Below are 23,533 nucleotides of genomic sequence, written 5' to 3'. Positions count from 1 at the left end.
CCGTCTGAATCATTTCCCATCCAGCTGATCATAAATAGACCTGCGTTTACACCAGAGACGACTCCAATTACATGCACACCGATTAGGACAGTGCTAGACGACAAGTGCGGAGAAATTAATATTTATGTGACATTGCAAAATATTTCGTCTTTGCATATTTCATTGCATAGTTACATAAACAATCACATTTACATTCAGTTCTGAATTTCGGAAGATTCTGTCTCGACAGGTTTGAGTCTGCACTTCTGACTTTTTTTTTCCTGCTTTTTCACTCAAAAATAGAAAAAGCTTGTCTGAGTGAGAAGGAAAGGAAAATGTAGGTTTTATATTCCTGATTTTTCATGAAGTTGAGATAAAGTAATTATTGCCATTTGGCAACACTGTGCAATAGAGGGTTAACTCGGGCTAAATGAAATGAAATGGGGAACAATGTCCATGTAATCATGTACATGCATGCACAATGCAGCTGTGTTGTGTTATGACAAGACACAGCACTCTTCACAAAACGACACCAATGGACGTGTTTGGGCAAGAGAATATTAAATAACGGAACAATCAAAACAAAATATTAAGGCTCTGAAATTATGACACATGAATGTATTGTGCAAAATGACAGATTCTGAGGTTGGAGTGTTAAACCTGGTGCAGATGACTGTACATGGGTGAGATTTCAATATCACTCATAGTCATTCCATTTAAACGGCCTTTTAATGTACTAGCTAATAATATTTCAATATTAAATTAATATTTAGATAATTTTGGCCCTTTTCCACTCGGAAAATGTTATGTTAAATTAGTGCTAGGCAGTTACTGATAAAATTCAGTATCATGTTATTTTTAAACATATCACAGTGTAATGCACACAGTGTAATGAACCTGTGCTTCATGAGTTTCCTTATTTTTGTGGATTTTAAGCAGATGGGTTATATGTAAATAATCAATGACTGCATACCACAACATTTAATGGTCAAATATATTGCTAAAAATATCACTAAATCAGGAAATAGTATGTAGTATCACGATACACCAGAGTTGATGATGTAACACCCAGTGCTATGCTAAATGTTTGGCATTGAAATTTCATTTTATGTCATGGAAAAGTCATAGAAAAGTCACGGAGTTCCACTGTTTAAAATGTGTACAAATCCTGACTTCTTTGCTACCCTTAATTTCAATGCTGAAAATAGCCCAACAGCTAACTGTAAGATCCGGTTGGTTTGAGCTGTTGTGAGTGAATGGCTAGACTTCTGTCCTCTCTTGCATACACTTTTTTCATACCTTCACTGCCATATTGTAACCTGATTTTTTATTATTATTTTTAACACCATTGAGAAAACAGCCTGCCCTTTGCATAAACCTGAGGAAAACACAAATGGAAACCTCACTTTATTAACATATAGTACTGTGCCAAAGGCAGAGACCACCTTTCATTTAATCTCCAGCCAAAATGACTCTTTACTTCATTTTAAACGACCATTTATTCTGAGGGGAATGATAAAAAAATACAGAACAAATGATTCCTAACAACCACCTGGAAGAGCTGGTACACAACAGCACTGCCCCCATCAGATAAACAGAGCTTTAAGCTTTTGTCTTTGAGAGAGAGGAGAAAATCAAGCTGCTTCAGAACTGAAAACATCCACAGGCGTTGATGTCCAGCTTTCCACTGTGAGAAGACAACTCAGCGCTGTGGGTTTGAAAGGACGTGTAGCTGCCAAGAAGGACCTCACGATTCCTAACAACCACCTGGAAGAGCTGGTACACAACAGCACTGCCCCCATCAGATAAACAGAGCTTTAAGCTTTTGTCTTTGAGAGAGAGGAGAAAATCAAGCTGCTTCAGAACTGAAAACATCCACAGGCGTTGATGTCCAGCTTTCCACTGTGAGAAGACAACTCAGCGCTGTGGGTTTGAAAGGACGTGTAGCTGCCAAGAAGGACCTCACTGAGAAAAGGAGACAGACCTTCAAGTCCAGACCTCAACATCACTCAATGTGTTTGATTATTTCAGAAAATGATCAACCAACTTCTAAGACTGAACTTTGGAGCTGTGTCTCCAGGTTTTTCTGAGAAACTGAAAGCGAGTCTCCTGAAAAGAATGAAAGCTGGAATGAAAGTGAAGAGTGACACACTCAACACTGAAAACCTTGATATTATGTTTAGTTGTTGATGCTTTTGTGAAATTTTCTGTTAAATTGGTTTTCTCTTTTATTCCTGAAGCAGAAAAATGTATGACTTGTACTTTATGGCCTTTGTGACTGGAAATGTTTTCTACTTCTCCTGTAAACTTATCATTGTGGAGATATGAGGTTTTGTTCTAAAAGTCACGATGTGTGTGTGTGTGTGTTGTGTTTGTGTTTTGTGTGTGTGTGTGTGTGTGTGTGTGTGTGTGTGTGTGTGTGAGTGTGTGAGTGTGTGTGTGTGTGTATCCTTGCAGAATGTGTTTGTACACACACAGTGGCTGTGCAAATGCTCCGTGTGTCTGTGGGTTCAGTGTGGGTGGCTGTTTCCCCTCATGTCATCGCTGTGTTTAGTATGCTGACAGTGAATTGGCAGCAGGCTGCTGGGGGGACAGTGTGTGTGTGTGTGTGTGTGTGTGTGTGTGTGTGTGACAGGCTGCAGCAGAAGCAGCTTTCAATGATTTAACCCCCCCCCCCCCCCTTTCTCTCTACCTCCCTCACCAATTCCAACCTGCTGCTTTTAGCTGGGGCTATATTTGTGTTGGGGAATGCTAATGCTAATGCTAATGGTTTCTCTCCTCGTTCCTCTGGCTGTCGCTGAGCAGCACCATTTTCTCTGTATTTATTTCTTCCGACTGCTCGCACTGATGCCTCCCTCCCTCCCTCCTCAACATTCAGCACCAGATTCACTTAGACATGCAGTTTGTGGACCTTTTAAAGTACTGTGCAAAAGTCATAGACCACCCTTTATAAGTTTTAAAAAATTTCCTCACTTTTTTTGACATAACATATAAATAACATAAGACAGTTTATGTAAAAAGTTGTCCTAAAGATCATGGTCACTCCATGTTCCATTCAATTGAAACAGGAATATTGTGCTGCCAAAACAGCCCATTTTGAATTCACTGTTTTTGTGATGTCACAGAAGTCATTTAGATACATCCACCTATTCAGCCTAAAGCTGAAATCATTCCATTTGCACTGAGGTAAAACGTTTTGAATGAAGTATGATACAGGGCAGCCAATCAGAACGGAGCTCATTCACATAGATCAAAATATAATGGGCCAATAACAATAAATAGGGTGCTTAATACTAAGGGATAAAGAGAATTTCAAAAATGATCATTTAAACAATGAATTATGAATTATGACTCTTACAAACATTGTAAGTGGACTGCAGTAGAAAATGTAGTGTACCATTAACGGCAGGTTTCTTTTTAGTGTCCGCTCTTTACCTTCATTACAGCTTCCATTCTTTTGATGAGACTCACTTTCAGTTTGTCAAAGAAATATGAGGGTATTTTTCCACACCTACAAAGTTCAGTCTTAGAAGTTGGTTGATCATTTTCTGAAGTGGTCCCAAACACATTCAGTGATGTTGAGGTCTGGACTCTGGGGTGGTCAGTCCATTGTTCAGCTTCTTTGTTTGATGTGTCTGTCTCCTTTTCTCAGTGAGGTTCTTCTTGACAGCTACACATCCTTTCAGACCCATAGTGCTGAGTTGTCTTCTCACAGTGGAAGGTTGGACAGAAACACCTGTGGATGTTTTCAGATCTGAAGCAGCTTGATTTTCTCCTCTGTCTCAAAGATGAAAGCTTTAAGTGCTGTTAATCTGATGGATCTGTGTGGGTGTCTACCAGCTCTTCCAGGTGGTTGTTCGGAGTCCCATTTTTTTCTGTAGCTACAGTTTTGGAAATGTCACGTATTCCTTGGACACCATCCCCCAGACTCCTCCAGGAAGTCACATGTCTCCTGCTACCTCTGACCTGCCTGCATGCTCCAATCACAGGTGTCACTCTCCGGAATACTAATGTGGTTCACCTGTGTTTTGCTATTAGCTGTAGCTTATAAGCCCGGGCGAAACACAGGTTCAGTGCGAAGTATTGTTTTGTTTTACGACATACTGAGCATTTCCATTGTTTCTATGCCGGATCGTTTATGACCCGTTTGCCTGTTTACTCTTTTCTCCTTTTGCTATTTCCCTGTGGATTATCTGCCTGTGAGATATCTCCGTGTTCTGACCTTCTGGACTGTTTTCTGGACTTTGATTTCATGTCTCATCCTTCAGATTGTTTTGGTTTTGACCCACGTCTGTTTTGAATTCGAGCTAAGATTACGTCTTTTTTATTAAAGTTTCCCTTGTTCTACTTTCCGCACGCATCTGATTTCATCTGCGACGCTACAGGAAACATCTGCGTTTTTTCACTTTGACTTTTTTCTTCACTCCTCTTCAAATGATCTAGCTTGAGATTTAATAATCAGCTTTCAAATATGAGGCAAATTCTTTTTTCTTTCTTCATTCTCAATGTCACACTGCTTTCTCTATCATTATAGAATCATTTTGGACATATAATATTTCCAGGTTGCTACTAATTATGTATTTTGTTTTGATCTGTAGTTTATTAACGTCTCTTCATCACGGAACTTTTTTTGAAGCATTTTCTCTTTTATCTGGATTTTGTTGACGGCTCTATTATTTCACTGCACCTTTTAAACCTTACGCTTCACAAACGTTTCACAATTAGTAGGTATTCCATTATGTAGTTTGTGTGTTTATCTAGAACACTAATTTCAGACACATATTGCATGCTCATCTACTAATATAACTGCAGAGGCTCTGCACCTTTTCACTCTTTAGTCCATTCTTTGTGTTGTCTTCCTTGACCACACTGCTTCTCTGGATGTACTCACACACACACTCATCATCCACTTTATTAGAAACCACCACGTTGTACTTTTTCACTGAGTGGCCACTTTATGAGCCCCAGCAACCTTATAGGTCCACTGTATTGGTGCACAATTACCCATCTGATGACACACAATTTATCAGCCACCCTCTACCCCATTCATCTTTGGTCAGTCTCTGACCACAGTTGACCAGATATTATTCATTTGAGTTGTGGACCATTTTCAGCAGAGCAGATGGGCTGCAGTCTCTGACTGTAATCTGTTAAAGTGGACCTATGCAATAGATGTTTCTAATAAAGTGACCACTGGGTGTAGATGCCTATACACATGCCTACCTATATTAGCTAATCCCTGGTCAGGTGGTCTTTTCCAAAAGGGTTCAGTTGAAAAAATGCAAGGAAAATGCAATGTCCCATATTTATTGTCCCATGAGTATGAATTTGAACCACATCACTCATGTGCTTACATAATTAGATCTAGGTTAATGTTTATTAACAAAACGCAATAACTACTCCTAATGATAAAACTGATAATTATAGTCACATATGGCAATACATGGGGTCCAAGGACAAATCAGCCCAGTGATGGAGCCTTTTCAGAGGCAAAAGATAAAGAATAGGGATTCACAGTTCATCTGATGTCCTTCATCTGTAATGGTTATTGATTAGTGACCTTTCTTACTTTTTCTTTCAAGGTTTGTACATACAAGCAAACAGTCATAACATATAATTGCAGACTTCTTCAGCTAAAAAAAATAATTATATGAGACCAGTTATTTATTTGTAGAAAATGAAAAATAATGACAATTGGTTTTTTAATGAGTTTGCTTTATTGTGTGCTGTGGTGGGGGAAAGACAATTTTACACAGTTTATCAAAATCTCAATTCCAAAATGTAAAACGTTTTAGGCCAATCAGGCTTATCTTGTGCGTTTTAGTAGCAGCAGGGACTGCTACTTATTTACTGAGTTTCAAGTCTGTATGACTTACGTTGTGGTCTGCATGATTCATCTTGGCAGAGAAAAATGATGTATGTGAATATGAGCAAAAACAATAGAGATCCAGCACCTTTGGTGCTTGGTCCCCTAATGATAATAAGAATAGTTATTATTGTAAGTAGTAGTAGTAGTAGTAGTAGTAGTAGTAGTAGTAGTGTAAATATATAAAGTGATTAATGAATGTTTTAATGCACAATTAAATCAAGTAAACCTATATTTAACAGTAGAATTATATGGGACTCTTATTGTGAATCACTGAGTGTGTTTAAATGCACGTAATGGTCTGATAATTGTATAAAATCAGGTTTTGTCAGTAATCTGATCAACACGTGTATATGCACTTCAGTAATAAGATAATGGGAAACTCCGGGTCTACGTGAGTCAGGCAGTAATCAGGTTACTGCTTTGCAACCCGTCAATGAACTCACAGAAAAAGACATGACGTAAACCTACTGTAAAACTCAAACTTCAACTGCTGCCTTTTATTAAAATGTTGCACCGCTTTACCTGAATATATGAACATACATCATCTAGAAGATGAAGAATATTTTAATTGTTTTTTCATGCTTGGTTTGGCTCATAGCAACACTGCTTGCTTATTTCTAGTACCACCATCTATTCTTGTGCATGCACAGACTGAGAAATTCAAAAGAAATCAGAGTAAGAGTTTATATGCACTGAGAAATCTGATTACTGAACTAAAATCCAGCTCTCTTCATTAGATTTCTTAATCAGATTTATAGATTGGAGTGTTTGCATGACTATTTAAATAATCAGATAACTGGAGAAAAGCTATTATGATCGGATCATTGAGTGCATGTAAACACACTCATTGGTGTTCCTGCTGAACATGAGTGAATTTATTGCGAATGAAGTTAATGGAGCGTGGTTAAATCTGTATTATTGATCTGAAAATTCAGTTTATTTCTTAATACTGTGACAGACTGTGTGAATCTATAAAGGCAGATTTAACTTTCAGACTAAATTAGAGGAATAGCTCATTTATTTATAGGTAAAATACAACCTGCCTGCTTAATGTGGTGTGGAAGGTTTCTGTTTGAATGATTCCTCTTTCATGCGGTGCTCTATTTTTGCTTTCAGTTGCTTTAAACAAGCTTTAACACTGCCATATGACATTAAAATGAACAGTTAAAGGAGAACTACACAGATTTTCAACATTTTAGTGATTTTACATGATTTTAATTATTAAGATCAAATTATTAAGAATTATTAAACAGTCATTCAGAGTAGTTTGGTGTGAAATGCTCCATTCTAGAGAAACTTCAGTCAGAACAGTTCCCAGTGGTGGTGATAGGAACCAGATGTCCCACTCTAAAAGCTCCCACACAGTAGGTTATTAAATGAAATGGTTATGGGTATGCTACCTGATGCCTGAAACATTGCTTTCCATTACGTTTTAGAGCAATTGTGGGCTAGAACTACTTTAAAAATCCTTTCAAGGCGGAATGGTTTGTGCAGAGTTTTGTGAGGCAAAATAGCCCCCCAAAAAACTTTTCCCAATTTACCACTATTTTTCAACAACAGAGTCTGATCACTATAGGATTTTAAGATTGATTCTGATTTCAGTATTTGATGGTTTAAAAATCTGATATATTAGATACATTGGCCAGTATTCTTTGTTCTTCAAAAATACATAACATGAATAAAAATTTTCCCTAACATTTGTTATGTGTAATTATTTAATTATCCTTACCAAGATAACATGACATGCATTTTAAAGATAAGTTTTATTGTTAAAAATAGTACTTTTGGACTAACTGTAACGAAACTCCCTTTTGAGACTCTGCACTCTAGCAAAGTAGTGCCATTACAATGTACACACTACACATTTGAAAGAAACATTAGATCACTTTTTTGGAAACCAAGTCAGGTTAGATACTTGTTCAGCTCGCATTTATTTATGTGTTCCCTCTGATTTAATCATTTCAAATGACTACAATAACTAGGCATGCAAGTCGCAGATATATTTAACAAGCAAACCTTGTATGTCCAAAACGATAACTTTACAGGAAAAGGAAAAAATCCATTTTACTTTTAATGTAAGTCAATGGAACCAGTTATTTTAGGCCATTTCTTTTAGACAGTGTAAAGGATAATAGGCATTTTCAAATAATGTAAAATGCGACAAAAAATGAAGATACAAGGTTTTCTTCCGACAACATTGATTTGCTTCATTTAGACAGAATAAGCCAAACACAGCCTTAGTTGACGTATAGCTTTACGAGTAACCTAATTTAGTAAAGAACAGCGTTAAAAGCTGCTGTAAGCGATGTTGAGAACAGAAAAGACAGGACTGTAGTTTGTTTACACGAGTTTGTTACTAGTTTGTAGTTTGTAGTTTGTTACTAAAACCGACACAATGTTTCATAAATACATCTATAAGTCTGTTAACAGCTGAGTCTACACCACTCAACTACTGTAACATTAAACATTGGCTAATTTGAATGTTTTCCTGACAGTACCGGCTTTCATGTTACTGCAGCAAAAGTGGGCATGGCTGACATGAATATTGCCAGGCTTATTTAGGCTAAGAGGAAAAGTGATGGGGATATTTTTATTATTACTTATCCCCTTAAAAGTCCTGGTCCAGCCAGTGGTCCTAAAGTTTTATTACATACTTTTTTAACCGAAGAATAGTTCAGCCAGTTTTACCTGTAGTTACTGAATAATAGGCCTTAGTATGTAAACAGCCTGGAATTTTAAGGGATTAAGTAATTTATATCTCGTGACAATTATCGGGTTACCATGAGTGCAGGTGATGTCTGTCGTGGGGTACACTGCTCAACCCTGCCTGGGTCAGCTAATTGTTGTGATTTGTAGCCTTCCAGATGTGTGTATTGTAAACAGACGCCCTCTGTTGGCCAAGCTACCCATCAACACTCATAACATGCCTTCTGTCTCTCCATTTCTTTTTTTTAATGTAATTTCAGTTGTCATTGTTAATTATTTATCTGCCATTAGCTCATATCGGCTGATAATATCGCCAAACCAGTTTATCAGTCTGGCTGTAATTACCATCACACTTCAAGACATGTATATGTTCACTGTATATATGGACTGGGGAGTGAAACTTTGACAGTGTTAAAAAAAAGTGGTGGTTCTTTTCGGAGCGGTGCGTTTGTCATTACCTGGCGGAGTAAATCCACAGCAAACTCAGCACTCCATCCTCTGTCCAACACGGCCTCTGCTGAACTGCGAATTGTGTTTATTTCTTTTCGGGCTCTGAGGCTCCTGAGTTGGAATAGGAAATGATTGCAGGATTAAGGTAATTAGGTTGGGGCGTAAACAGTCATGAAATGAGAGCTGATGGATGAGCTGCTGGAGCTGATCCCTCTGCATCTTAATGCAACACGGGGACGGGGGGGGGGGGTGTTATGAGGAGCAGAGGACCATCACACTCAGGACAGGTTGTGTGTTGCTGTGTGATGGAGAGCGAGTTAGAGACTGAATATTATCATTAATTCTCCATTATATCTGTATACATAGATTGTTACTCTGTGTGTAGAATAATGTGAGATTTGTTTATTTATTTGTTTATTTATTTATATGTTTGTTTATTTCTGCCTTCTTCTTTCATTCTTTTTCCTTTTTTTTGTTCCTTCATTCCGTCTTTCTTTCCTGCCTTGTTGTGTCTTGTTCTTGCTTTTTCTTTGCTTTTCACTTTCCTTTCTTTTTCTTTACGTTTATTCTGTTTTATTAATGAATGAATGAGTGAACTTTATTGTCATTGCATTGTACTCGTACACTTGCACAATGAAATTGAAGTAATAGTTAGTCTTTCTTATGTTTTGTTTGTTTCTCTCGCTCTTTACTTCTTTAATTCTTTTCTATTTCTCTTTAACTCTTATTTTTTCAATTTTCTTTCCTTTTCCTTCCTTCATTCAGTTTTTCTTTCTTTCATTCAATTTTGCATTCATTTTCTCTCCATTTTTTCTTTCATTTGTTCTTTCTTTCCTTATTTCAGTTTTTCTTTCTTTCTTTACGTTTTTTGTTATTTCTCTCTCTTCTTGTTTCCTTTCATTAGTTATTTTTCTTCCTTTCTCCTTGCCACATTTTTCAAATTTGTTGTTCTGTTAATTTTTCCTTTCAGTAGCTTTTAATTCTCTATTTCTCTTTCTGTCTTTGATCTATGCTTTATTAATCTATGTCTCCTCTCTTTATCCCCTTCTGTGTAACTAATATATATTTCTTTGTGTGTGTGTGTGCATGTGCATGTGCGTGCGTGCGTTTGTGCGTGAGTGTGTGTGTGTGTGTGTGTGTGTGTGTGTGTGTGTGTGTGTGTGTGTGCCTCTAGTTGACGTATCTTCCTCCTCCGTGGGGAGACTGTAGAGACGCTCCAATGGACTCAGACTTCTTCAGCACGTACAGCATCACGGCCTGCCGCATTGACTGTGAGACACGATATCTGGTGGAGAACTGCAACTGCCGCATGGTGCACATGCCCGGTACGAACTGACCATACAGTCGTCCATTGACCACCACACACTTCATCTCCAGACTCAATTCCCTTCTGCATGCTCTGCCTACAAATGACTACCTTGATAGCTGCTGTTGGACAAGCTTTACAGAACGCTGATATAAACTCCCATTAAACGTAGTGATAAACCTGTCAGCATATGTACATTTAGAGTGTTTTATTAATTTTAAATGAAATTTATTTCGTATGTCTGTGAAAGGTCACATTGCTGGGATAGAACAGGTGTAGTGTTTTGTTAATATTAGCATGGGGCAAATCACGGGGGCAAATTTGTTGTTGTCACTTTTGACTAGCTGCAACAACATAGTCCAGCGTGGTAGCATTGCATGTTAAACAGAAACTCAACATTAAGCAAAGATCACTTCAGTTTTTCAGGGATTTCCACCAGCAGTTGCGGAGCTAGATAAGACAGTTCCTTCCCATAACAGTGGTAAAAATAAGCGAGATAGTCTGAATTGCATGTTCTCTCTGTCGTCACATATTGGTTTCAGTTTGCAACAATCACAGTGATTTATGCCTCTGCTGCTGCTGGATACAGTACTAATAATATCTTTTGTTGCATATAACTGAAAGGAGTTGATGAAAACAGCATGTGTTCCTATGACATGTAAATTACTTGTAATAAAGAAAGAAAGAAAAACGATAAGCATGGTAGACTAGAATATTTTACGCCTAAATACATGTAATGTATCAAGGGCCATAACATTCACACAGAAAATATGGGATAGATAAGTGTCAAACTGTATGCATTGCACTTTCAAGTGAACTGTCATATATGCATTCATGATACAGTTAGCCTATGTGACACAAGTTCACATGCAAAACCTGTAGCCTGTGTTATGTAAGGTCATGTGGGAAAGCTGTAGCCTATGTTATGAGAGGTCATACGTGAAAGCTGTCGCCTATGTTATGAGAGGTCATACGTGAAAGCTGTAGCCTATGTTATGAGAGGTCATACGTGAAAGCTGTCGCCTATGTTACGAGAGGTCACACACGAAAGCTGTAGCCTGAGTTATGAGAGGTCATACGTGAAAGCTGTAGCCTGTGTTATGAGAGGTCATACGTGAAAGCTGTAGCCTGTGTTATGAGAGGTCATACGTGAAAGCTGTCGCCTATGTTATGAGAGGTCATACGTGAAAGCTGTAGCCTGTGTTACGAGAGGTCATACGTGAAAGCTGTCGCCTATGTTACGAGAGGTCATACATGAAAGCTGTAGCCTGTGTTATGTGAGGTCATGTGTGAAAGCTGTAGCCTGTGTTACGAGAAGTCATACGTGAAAGCTGTAGCCTGTGTTACGAGAGGTCATACGTGAAAGCTGTAGCCTGTGTTATGAGAGGTCATACGTGAAAGCTGTAGCCTGTGTTATGAGAGGTCATACGTGAAAGCTGTCGCCTATGTTACGAGAGGTCATACGTGAAAGCTGTAGCCTGTGTTACGAGAGGTCATACGTGAAAGCTGTCGCCTATGTTACGAGAGGTCATACATGAAAGCTGTAGCCTGTGTTATGTGAGGTCATGTGTGAAAGCTGTAGCCTGTGTTACGAGAGGTCATACGTGAAAGCTGTAGCCTGTGTTACGAGAGGTCATACGGGAAAGCTGTAGCCTGTGTTATGAGAGGTCATACGTGAAAGCTGTCGCCTATGTTACGAGAGGTCATACGTGAAAGCTGTAGCCTGTGTTATGAGAGGTCATACGTGAAAGCTGTAGCCTGAGTTATGAGAGGTCATACGTGAAAGCTGTAGCCTGTGTTACGAGAGGTCATACGTGAAAGCTGTAGCCTGTGTTACGAGAGGTCATACGTGAAAGCTGTAGCCTGTGTTACGAGAGGTCATACGTGAAAGCTGTAGCCTGTGTTACGAGAGGTCATACGTGAAAGCTGTAGCCTGTGTTATGTGAGGTCATGTGTGAAAGCTTTAGTCTATGTTCCACGAGGTCACATGATAATATGGTAGCCTGTGTTATGTGAGGTCACGTGAAAGAGGTAACCTATGTTACATGAGGCCATGTGTGAATGCCGTAGCCTAAGTTACATGAAATCATGTGTGATAGCCTCTGTTAGGTGATGTCACTTAGGAAAGCCAAAGCCTATGTTACGAATGGTCACATGCAAAAAGCCGTAGCTTGTTTTGTGAGGTAACGTGAAAACTGTAGCCTATGTTATGTGTGGTCACATGTGAAAGCCATAGCCTATGTTACATGAGTTGATGTGTGAGAGCCGTAACCTAAGTTACATGAGGTCATGTGTTACAGCCATAGCCAATGTTACGTGAGACCGCATGTGAAAACCGAAGCATGCGTTACGTGGGATCTTTAAGAAAAGACATAGGCTACAGCTTTCACACATGACCTCATATAACATAGGCTATTTCAGACTACATGGGAAACCCTTAGCACATGTGACGTGAGGTCACGACACATGGGTATTGAACCTTCGAATCACACTGGATCAGATACATTTGGCTCAAATTGTTTGAGTGATTCAATGTTAACATCACTCTTGCACTTTCACCATCACTCATATCAGGTCCAGTCTCACTTCCAGCTCTGACGAGTCCTGGAGAGGCATCTGGACGTGCTGTGACTTAAGGCTGGAACCGAGTGGAACAAAATTCGATTAGTTTCCAGCCAGCAGTGTGGTGCAGTGAAGGGCTTGGCTGACAGGGGAAACACAATCTGCCGGCTGTTTAGTCATGCTACATGTTTGTAGCACAGATTTTCTGCTCTAACTAGCAAAGCTATTAGCAGAAATGTTGGCTTGTGGCGAAATTGGCTACATTCTGTTAGAATGGATGTCATTAGTCATTTCTAAGGTACAGTATGTCATTTGTATTCAGGCACAGAATGAAAGAGATGAGACGTGCATTGGAACAATTTACCCACTGTAGAACATCAGGTACTGCACCACATAGAGATATTAACTGTATAAGACATACCAAGAATTTTTAAACCAATTGAATATAGTCTTCTCTCATGGAAACACATGATGATATATTTTATGTTTTGTGGATTGAGGTTTCAAGAAGACGCCTTTGTGGATAGTTTGCAGACCAATTTCATCAGTGAAATCAATAAGAATTTCAAATTCCACTAAAACTGGCTGACAGCACTACGGTTGAAATATAATGAAACTTAATGACTTAAAGAATTAAATACAGCAACAGACTGCATGAATCTATATCAGATATACACTACATGTCCAAAAGTATCCAGACAGCTCTTCTAATTTGAATTCAGCCACTTTAAGGTGCACCTATTATTGACTTGGGTCTTTAATTAAGCACACACAGCCATTGAAAAGCCCAGTGCCAAGTGTCGACTAGTGGAGAAAAAGGGCCTAATATGCTCATATATATCTAAGACTTTGACATGCACCATTATTATGAGATAATTAACATTATTTGCTTCATCTGTAAATAGTCATAATGATTGAGCTAATCAGTGTATGTCTGTTAACAGTGTATTTCCATATTTTTCTGTGTTTTAATTCTCACTGTTGGTAGTTATGAGCGCAAGACTGAAACAAATATATACACGATGTTAGTGTCACATTATATGTGAAACGCTCACACTGGCCCTTAACTTAGTTTAGTTTTAAACTAATTACTGAAAGACCAGAAATGACAGATGACCCAAAGTGTTCCTTCTGAAATTGAAGTGTCTCCAGCCTGTATTTTATTTATTATCATTTGATCTCATTTTGAATTTTTAATGTTTTACTCACTGATAGGGCAATTTAATCAGCACAAGGTATGAAATAGTTGAAGTAATGGACTTCTCTATTTTTGCTTTCAGCCTGGTACCCAATTTAGCTGGACTGCAAATTGAAATTGCAGCAAGTCTATTCATCAACAGAGCTCTTTGCAGAGGAAATGTGAAAAAATATTTTTTATCTTTTAGGATTCTGACAACTTCCTTTTTGTCTTAACTAAAGATCTAACAGGTCAAGGTACGATTTTTCACAAATCCATATTACAGAACCACATCTTATCTTAATTTAGGAATCTTATCTTACAGCATCTCACTTCAAGTTAAGAAAGCATAACTTACTTGATCGAAGTAGACAATCCGTTGTAATATCTGTTTCCTAGCAACAGAGAATACACACACAGCTGAAACGTAAACATGCAATGAAAGTAATCAAGTTAGTTTATCAGGCAGCTGCTACTGTTACTGGTGCACAAAACGGTCAAACAAAATTAAAGTGAGTTAAAGTGAATAAACTAAAAGTTAAGAATACTGTGAGAGCGTCACCTGCTGTTTTTCAGAGTGACCACTCTACGGTTTCGCTTTCAGTTTCCCTCATTATTCACCACCATTACTGTGATATTTTACATAATGACTTTTCATCAACGTTAATACATGAAGCTAATAACTACGAGTAGCTGTAGCTCCTACAAATCTTTGTGTAGCTCTAGCAAAAATTTTCTCTTCAATTTCGCTGCAGGCTTCACTCCATCCGTGCAAAATGTGAACCATAGAACGCAGTTGTTAATGGGGCTAGTGGTGATTGTGCATTCCTGACTGAGCCGTGGACAGTTTGAGCAAACAATCATGCACTGGCCCCACGCGCTGATCACCCCTTACTAGTAGGCTTAGCTCAGGGGCTGGGAACCAAAATGTTAAGAAGAGCCGTTTTGTCCTTTCAACAAAAATGAAACCACCCGGTGAGCCACAACATTTTATGTCAATTTTACCATCTTGGCTGTAAAGATATCTCAGTATGTGCTGATGTGCTAGAACAGGCTAAAAATATTAATGCAGACTTATTTCGCTCTGCTTTAACCTTTAGGTCAGCTGTAGCCGCTTTTCTCACATCTCTGTCAGGAAACTTTTTCTCAAGAGTAGAACAGCTTCTTGTAAAATGCCTCTCCATGTTTGACTTTTACGAGGGTGGAACGGGAAAATTTGAATGAGAAGCTGGCGAAAGAGAAACTGACTTTAACATTGCGACTTATTGTTTGACAGTTTCTTGTTGCAGATAAAGCGTATCAGGAAACCAGCTAAGTACGTATAAATGCAAATAAATCCGTTCGTCTCAAAATGACCGATGTTTGTCTTTAATCTTTCTTTTTGTCATTTCGTTAGCTACTAGCTAGACAAGGTTGTCCGCACTGCTAAAAATCTAGTTCTGCTGTGGAGACGCTACAGGGCAGTAAAAGAACTGCATGTTGCCAACCCGTTTTTCATAATAGACTATTACTAATAACTAGCTAAAAAGTAGCTCACTACTCTTTCTGGAAAAGGAGCTAAAACATAGCTAGCTACACATTTTTGGAAAGTAGCTACACAGTAGTTGGCTACTAATTTCTCAGTAGCCATCCCAACCCTAAATAAGAGGGGACGCTGGAGGTTTGGGGTTTTAAAATTCTGTTAGGAATAAAACTCGGAAGTCAAAGCAGTTTTCAGTCTAGATAAATGTAACATCTTTATATGAGTTATAGTGAAATCTGCTGCCTATCGCTGCACAAAATGATAGAAACAGATGGTTAAAACCGAAGTTAAGACCCCTCTGGGGTTTGTCCTGAAGTTAGGACAGTATTTAGGAGAGTTAGTCTAATTAAGGTGTTTCTGTAACCCTGTTTTCCTATCTGGAGTGAATGCATAAGATTATGAACTTAAGATCTTTTGTTCTATAATAGTTCTGTCATAAATTCAGTTCCAACTAAAGTTGTCATGGCAACTACACAGATATGATATGATTTCAGACTTGAGAAGTTTCTGTTATATGACCCTAAAAGACATGTTTTAATATCCACCTTGTGTCTTTAAGGCTTCTCCAGGTCCTCTGGGATGTTGCGTGCTGTCTGATCCTAATAGTGAGCCTCTTTTTAACAAAGCAGAAAGTTCTACAGTCGTGTGTGAGTGATGGCTTAAACCTTTTCCACAGCGCTGTAAGTGCCAGTCGGAGTGTGAGCGCTGAGCTTTTGTCTCCTGGACGCTCCTATTGATAATTTCTCGAGACTATTCTCATTAGTCAGAGGTGTGAGTGGCAAAACATAATGAGCAATAATGGCAGAAAGTCATTTGCTTCATCTTGGATGTACTCGTTCTCTCTCTCTCTCCATCTCTCTTTCCCTCTCTCTCTGTGAGGGGCCTGGTACATTCAGAGTGAAATACAGCGTAGAATTAATGAAAACAATTAAATGATGAGATCAGATTTGAAGGAGAAGTTGCAGGCAGATAAGGACAGCGTGATTGACAGTGACACGCTTTAATTAAAGCACCAGCAGCAGCTGCTTCGCTCTCTAACCACAGCGTCTTTCAGAAGGCCAGAACATCATGTTCTCTTTGTTCTGCTCTCTCTCCACGTTTCATTCTCCTTCTCTTTCTTTCCAGTTCATTTTCTTATTTTTGTGCTTTTGGGTTCTGATTGACTTCTATTATTTTGGCCGTTTGTTGCTTGTTTTTCTTTACTGATGCTGACAGGGTCTCTCATCCCTCTCCTGTTTTTGTTCTCTCTCTCTCGCTGTATCTCTCTCTCTCTCTCTCTCGTTTTCTCTGATTTTCTCTTATCTTTTTCTTTTCCTATTTCTCTCTGCCTCTTTCTCTCTTTGTGTTCTCTCTCTCTTGCCTTTTTTCTTCTCTCCCTCTTTCTCTCTCCACCCCACTGTTCTCTTTGTTATTCTCTCTCTTTCTCCCTCTACTCCCGTTCTCTCTCTTTGTCTTACTATCTGTTTCTTTTTCTGATTTTCCTCTTTCCCCCTCTTTCTCTCTTTGTTATTGTCTCTCGCCTCTTTCCCTCTCTCCCTCTATCTCTTTCCATCCCTCTTCTCTCTTCCTGTCATTCTCTTTTCCCCCTCTCTTCTTCCTCTCTCTCCAACCCCCTGTCCTTTCTGTTCCTCTGTCTCTCTCTTTCTTTCTCTCTCTCTCTCCCTACCTCCCCATGTCTCTCCACCCCATTCTGTCGTCCTGTTTCTCCCCCTTTCCTCTCCACATCTCTCTCCACTCACCATTCTCACTTCCTTTTTTTCTCTTTCTCGCTCTGTCTCTCCCTCCCCTTAACCCCATCTCTTTATCCTCTCTTCCATCCTTCTTTCTCTTTCTGTTATTCTCTCTGCCTTCTTCCCCTTTTCTGTTTTCTCCTGACTCCCCCTTTCTCTCTCTCCCCTATCTTTCTTCATCCCACCCCCCCAAACCCCACCCCTCTCTCTCTTTCTCTCTCTCTCTCTCTCTCTCTCTCTCTCTCTCTCTCTCTCTCTTTAGGAGATGCTCCATACTGCACTCCAGAACAATATAAAGAGTGTGCAGATCCAGCTTTGGGTGAGTAGAAGTTGTGTGTGTGTGTGTGTGTGTGTGTGTGCGTGTGTGTGTGTGTGTGTGTGTGTGTGTGTGAGAGAGAGAGAGAGAGAGAGAGAGAGAGAAAGAGAGAGAGTAAGTGACCCATTTAGAGAAAAGAGAGACGGATCTGCTCGGCCCTCAGTATCACTAAGCAGGACCGCTCCTCGTTACAGATCACTGGACCCGAGGCGATGACACTTCTGTTCGATTTATGACTCCTCTCCTCACTCTGCCTCACTCCACCTCCCATCATTCCTCGCACTATCCCATAATCCTCCTCCCATCCCTCCTTTCACTCTCTCTCCATCCACTCCCATCACTCCTCTCACTCTGCCTCTATCCACCTCCCATCGCTCCTTTCACTCTCCCTCCATCCACTCTCATCACTCCTCTCCCTCTCCCTCAATCCACTTCACATCACTCCTCTCACACTCTCCATCCACTCCCATCACTCCTTTCTCTCTCTCCATCCACTTCCCATCACTCCTCTCACTCTGCCTCAATCCACTTTCCATCACTCCTCTCACTCTGCCTCAATCCTCTGCTGATCACTCCTCTCACTCTTCCTCTATCCACCTTTCATCACTCCTATCACTCTGCCTCAATCCACCTCCCATCACTCCTCCCACTCTCCATCCACTTTCATCACCCCTCTCACTCTGCCACCTCCTCTCACTCCTCTCACTCTGCCTCTAGCCACCTCCCATCACTCTCTCTCTCTACATCTACTTCCCATTACTCCTCTCACTCTGCCTCAATACACCTCCCATCACTCCTCTCCCTCAATCCACTTCCCATCACTCCTCTCACTCTACCTCCGTCCACTTCCCATTACTCCTCTCCCTCTGCCTCAGTGCACCTCCAATCATTCCTCTCACTCTGCCTCCATGTATTCTCATCACTCCTCTCACTCTGCTTCAATCCACTTCCCATTATTCCTCTCACTCTATCCACCTCCCATCACTACTCTTACTTTGCCTCTATCCATCTCCCATCACTCCTCTCACTCTGCTTCTAGCCACCTCCCATCACTCCTCTCTCTCTCTACATCTACTTCCATCACTCCTCTCACTCTGTCTCAATCTACTTCCCATCACTCCTTTTACTCTGCCTCAGTCCACTTCCCATCACTCCTCTCACTCTGCATTAATCCACTTCCCATCACTCCTCTCACTCTGCATTAATCCACTTCCCATCTCTCCTCTCACTCTGCCTCAATCCAACGCCCATCAGTTCTCTCACTCTGCCTCTATCTACCTCCCATCACTCCTCTCACTCTGTTTCAATCCACCTCCCATCACTCCTCTCACTCTGCATTAATCCACTTCCCATCACTCCTCTTGCTCTGTTACAATCCACCTCCTATCACATCTTTCATAAAATATAAGAATTTCAGCATTTCAAGCTGTATACATGGGGGACAGAGGAACATTAAATTCGTCCACCACCACAGTCTGATCACACTTTTATTTCACCTACTCCTGTTCTTATTGTTTTCCGATGTGAGTATCGTCCTATTTAAAGGCGTCGCTTTCTCTTTCACTGTAGATTTTCTGGTGGAGAGAGACAACGATTACTGCGTGTGTGAGACGCCCTGCAACATGACGCGTTATGGCAAAGAGCTGTCTTTCGTCAAGATCCCCAGCAAAGCCTCGGCCAAGTACCTGGCCAAGAAGTTCAACAAATCAGAGCAGTACATCTCGTGAGTGCCATCACTTACAGTGCAGTGATCATGGCTGCCAGACTGCTTTTGTGGTCCCCAGCTAATGGTTGCTCAAATTCTACTTAAATACAAGACAAACTGCCCAAACTGCTGTGTGGGCGGCACGGTGGCGTGGTGGGTAGCGCTGTCACCTCACAACAAGGAGGGCCTGGGTTCGATTCCCCGACCGGGGTCCTCTCTGTGTGGACTTTGCATGTTGTCTGTGTGGGTTTCCTCCCACAGTCCAAAAGACATGCAGTTAGGCCATTTGTGTAAAATGATCAAATTGTAAGTCGCTCTGGATAAGAGCATCAGACAAAAATGCCAATAAAATGCCAAAAAGTTAGACAACAAAAATAATTGAGAGTTAGCATTTAAACAGTAATACTAGGTAGAAAGGCCAAGACACTTTTTCTTTCCAGTACTTGTGTATTGGAAAAACTTTTTCTGCTGTGTTGCTAGTAAAGTTCCTACCACGAGTCAAAACAGCCATGTGGATTTTCTTGTAATTGCTTACAGGGGACCCCTAGTGGCTCAGGCCCCTGGGATCATTCGGGCCTGCAGATACCCAATGTCAGAGTGGTTAATCGGAAGACTCGGGAGAATTCCATTTTGGGCTGATTACTGTGAGCTAATGTATAAACTCATGCTTATGAGTGCAAGAATGCCCAGAGAAAACATAAATAAAACTCCCACATGTATCTCTGTAGTAAATCAGGGGTTCAACCAGCAGCCATTGTAACTGAGTCTCGTACAGTGGATAGACATTAGATGAAGCTGAAATTAGATTCTTATTATCATTTCCCCTTCTACCTTAAATTATGCCACAGTTGCATTCAGATGCCTATACGGGTGCTAGCATGTACCTGCTGTACCATTTAAGGTGGAACAGAATTTCAAATAAAATGCAAACATCAGCCTCAGCAAATTATCCTATCAATTTCAGCATGACGGTGTGAATCTGCTGCTGGCTGACACAACAGCCAGTACTCTGCAGAGCTCATTATTATTCATTACCAATGCAGTAATTTTCATACATGAATAATATGAAGGTGGACAACAACTGCAAGACAAAAAAAACACGGTGGCAGTGAGAAGACAAAATCAAATAAGCTACTTATGGAGGATGAGGACATATGTGAGCAGTTGGGCAGTGGGAAATGTTGACCTAAACTTTTTTAGCTAGTATTAGTTTGTGGGGTGCGCTGGTCTGCCTCATGTAACTCCTGGTCTGAAAATATGTCCCATTCTGGCCCTATCGATATCAATACCAAGACTTTGGCCCAATCACACACATACACACACTTTCTAAGCCGTTTATCCTTCCGAGTCACGGGGGGAGCTGGAGCCTATCACAGCATTCATTGGACGGAAGGTACTTTGGCCCAATCCCATTTCTTAATTTTACCCCTACCCCTTGATTTCAAGTGCCACCTTGCCCCTTGGAATTGAGTTACTAGGGATAGCAGTAAAGATCTCCTAAAATTACTTCATTATCAACTACTAGTGGTGCTCTTTAGGTGACTCTGCAAGTCTGCAATGATAGCAGAGGAGCATAAAGTTCAGCAACCTCACTGCTGGGCTTTAGTTACATTTAGGGCATTATATGCCTTCAATGAGCAGGATGTGACAATTATTTACCACCCACCCCTAATTCTACAGTCATATGAAGCTGAAGTCAGCTATTCGCCAGCCTCTTGTTTGAAATTTCCTGTTCCACCTTAAATGTAGCTGCTGCATTTAAAGTGTTACGGGAAGTTTAGCTTGCGAGCTCCTGAGACATTAGCATACTATTAGTGATTTTTATGCTGGTTATAAAGAAAAGGACCATAGTACATTAAAATGGCATTAAGCTAAGATAATATAATGGTTATTGTAGTTTTTTAAAAGAGATGCATGTATGTTTTTCTTTGGTCACCTGCGCAGCCGCCTTGCTAGTTTTTCCTTTTTTTCTCGTAACACACGTTTAGAGTGAGCCTCTGACAAACCACCGTTTGGAGGGCTAACACTGTCTTTCATCCTATCCCTAGGCGTGAACATGCAAAATGAAGGGGTAAGGGCTAAGTGGTAGGGGTGAGGGGTGAAACAGGAATGGCCCTTTCAGCATTGGCTGATACTGAACCAGTATTTTTTTCTTCAATAACTACTAGGCATTAAAATATTTTACTGAAGTATAAGAATAATAAGTCAGTCATGCAGTGTAAGAGTTCAGTATAGAAGCGTAATGAAGGGCTTGGACAGCAAACAGTAGTTTGTTTGTCACACAGCCCAGCTAACAGGGCTGCCTCCACTAAGGAGAAAGCCAATGCCAGAGATCTCCTGTCAGCAAGAGGCCGCGACAAGACGAACCCGAATGATGTTCTTGTGTTTACCAGAGCGGAGATCAAAAAGCCGCAGCTGCTCGTTTGGGTTTTGGGTTTCTGCGCCTCTGTGTTTCTGAAGGGAAATTTTTTGAATAGTATATTAGGCTTTTATCAGAAGTTCACAGCTGTCAAAGTGAGAAGGGCTCCTCAGGAGGTTGCGTCTGGATCAGATTCCAGGGAAACATGAGGTTCATTAGCTTGTGCTCTAAACGAAAGGAAAAACAAAAGAGACAGGGTTGTTCTTGACATTGAAACCCTTATGCAAAAGTTGGGCACCCCTGGTCAAATTTCATGTTTTTTAAAATGTCTTCTACAGAGAAAACAATTCTGCACAATTTAGTGCACAATTACTGTTTATTCAGCTGAGATTACACACTGGGGAAGAAATAAAACATAAAATGTGGCCTGTGCAAAAGGTATGGCATATATTATGGTTTACTTAGCAAATAAATAATAATTGTGCACTAACATGTGCAACAAAATCTACAATTTAAATTTGTGTTTCACTTAAATTAACAAAATATGTAATTTGATGAGGGAGAACTCAAACCTTTGCTTACAATTTCATGTCATACAGTTGTGGTTCTATGGTATTTAGAGCCTGTGAGAGAGAGAAAATATGAGGCACGTTTATCGATCAAAAATTTTGACAGCCAGAAGTCCCGCCCCTTTTGACCGGAAGTCCATCTGGTTGAAAAAATGGTTGAAAATTTTACAAATGAAAAAACATGTGTAAGATATAGGGGATTGTGTCTGGGAGAATGTGTGTGTGTGTGTGTGTGTGTGTGTGTGTGTGTGTGTGTGTGTGTGTGTGTGTGTCGGGGCAGGGAATCAGTTTTTCTCTTCAGAAAGGGGTATCTGTGGGTGATGTAATGTTGGGGTTTCCTGTTCAAAAACAGGCAACATGGGTGAGGTGTTTGGGGGAGGGGGGACTTCCGGTCAAAAGGGGCAGGACTTCCGGCTGTCAAAATCTTTGATTGCTAAACGTGCCTCATATTTTCTCTCTCTCCTGTGTCATACATTAAACCCAACATATCTATAGTCATAGACTACAAATACAATAACACGTGTGTAATAATATACACTATCTATCTTCACTTCAATACCTACATGTACTTTCACTCACTGGCCACTTCATTAGAACACCTACCATTTTTTGTCCACTACATTCACACATTCAGTTTACAGTCCTGCGGTCACAAACTGAGGGGGTGGGTAGAGGGACTGACAACAGATGGGCTACAGTCTGTAACAATACAGCTATATAGTGTACCTATAAGGTGTAGTCGTATGCAAAGGTTTGGGCACCACCAATCAAGTCGCACATTTCATTGATTTTCTAAGTGCCAATAAGTCAAGTCAAGAGGCTTTATTGTCACTCCATCTCCATACAAGTACACAGTGGAGTGAAATTACGTTCCTCCAGGAACAACACAGTGCAACAAGGAACAAAAGTACAAAGTGCGAACATGCAGACATAGTGTGCAAACAAAAAAATGAAACTAGAAACAATAAATACAATAAATTAACCAGACATTAGACACAGTAAACAGACAGGACAGTGCAGCACCGACACAGCACTCTGTAACGCGGAGCAAGGAGGTGGACACATACGCTGAGATAAACAACTTTTATTGAGGGCAGATCCAGGGTCGTGGTCATGACAGTCCAGGTTCAAAAATCCAACACGGACAGAGTGAGGGACAGACATGACAAAATACAACCAAGACTAAACCCAGAGAACAAATTACAACAGAGGCTAGAATAACAAACAGCAAATGATACATCCCACATACAGCACATCTAACATCAAACAAAGACCAACAAACA

General features: G+C 40.2%; 1 protein-coding gene across 4 annotated transcripts in view; it reads left to right on the top strand.

Annotated features, from left to right (window-relative positions):
* asic1b (acid-sensing (proton-gated) ion channel 1b) overlaps positions 1-23,533 on the top strand; it is a 363,281-nt gene that overhangs the window by 319,829 nt on the left and 19,919 nt on the right. For all 4 annotated transcript variants that reach the window (XM_017684694.2, XM_037532193.1, XM_037532192.1 and 1 more), the window contains 3 exons: positions 10,179-10,329; positions 17,564-17,620; positions 19,187-19,340. In XM_017684694.2, the coding sequence (XP_017540183.1) occupies positions 10,179-10,329; positions 17,564-17,620; positions 19,187-19,340 (362 nt within the window). The remainder of the gene's footprint in view (positions 1-10,178; positions 10,330-17,563; positions 17,621-19,186; positions 19,341-23,533) is intronic.

This window comes from Pygocentrus nattereri, chromosome 21 (genome assembly GCF_015220715.1).
Source record: "Pygocentrus nattereri isolate fPygNat1 chromosome 21, fPygNat1.pri, whole genome shotgun sequence".
In the NCBI taxonomy this organism is placed as follows: Eukaryota; Metazoa; Chordata; class Actinopteri; order Characiformes; family Serrasalmidae; genus Pygocentrus; species Pygocentrus nattereri.
The sequence above is the reverse complement of the archived record's forward strand: the minus strand, read 5'-3'. Positions and strand labels throughout refer to the sequence as shown.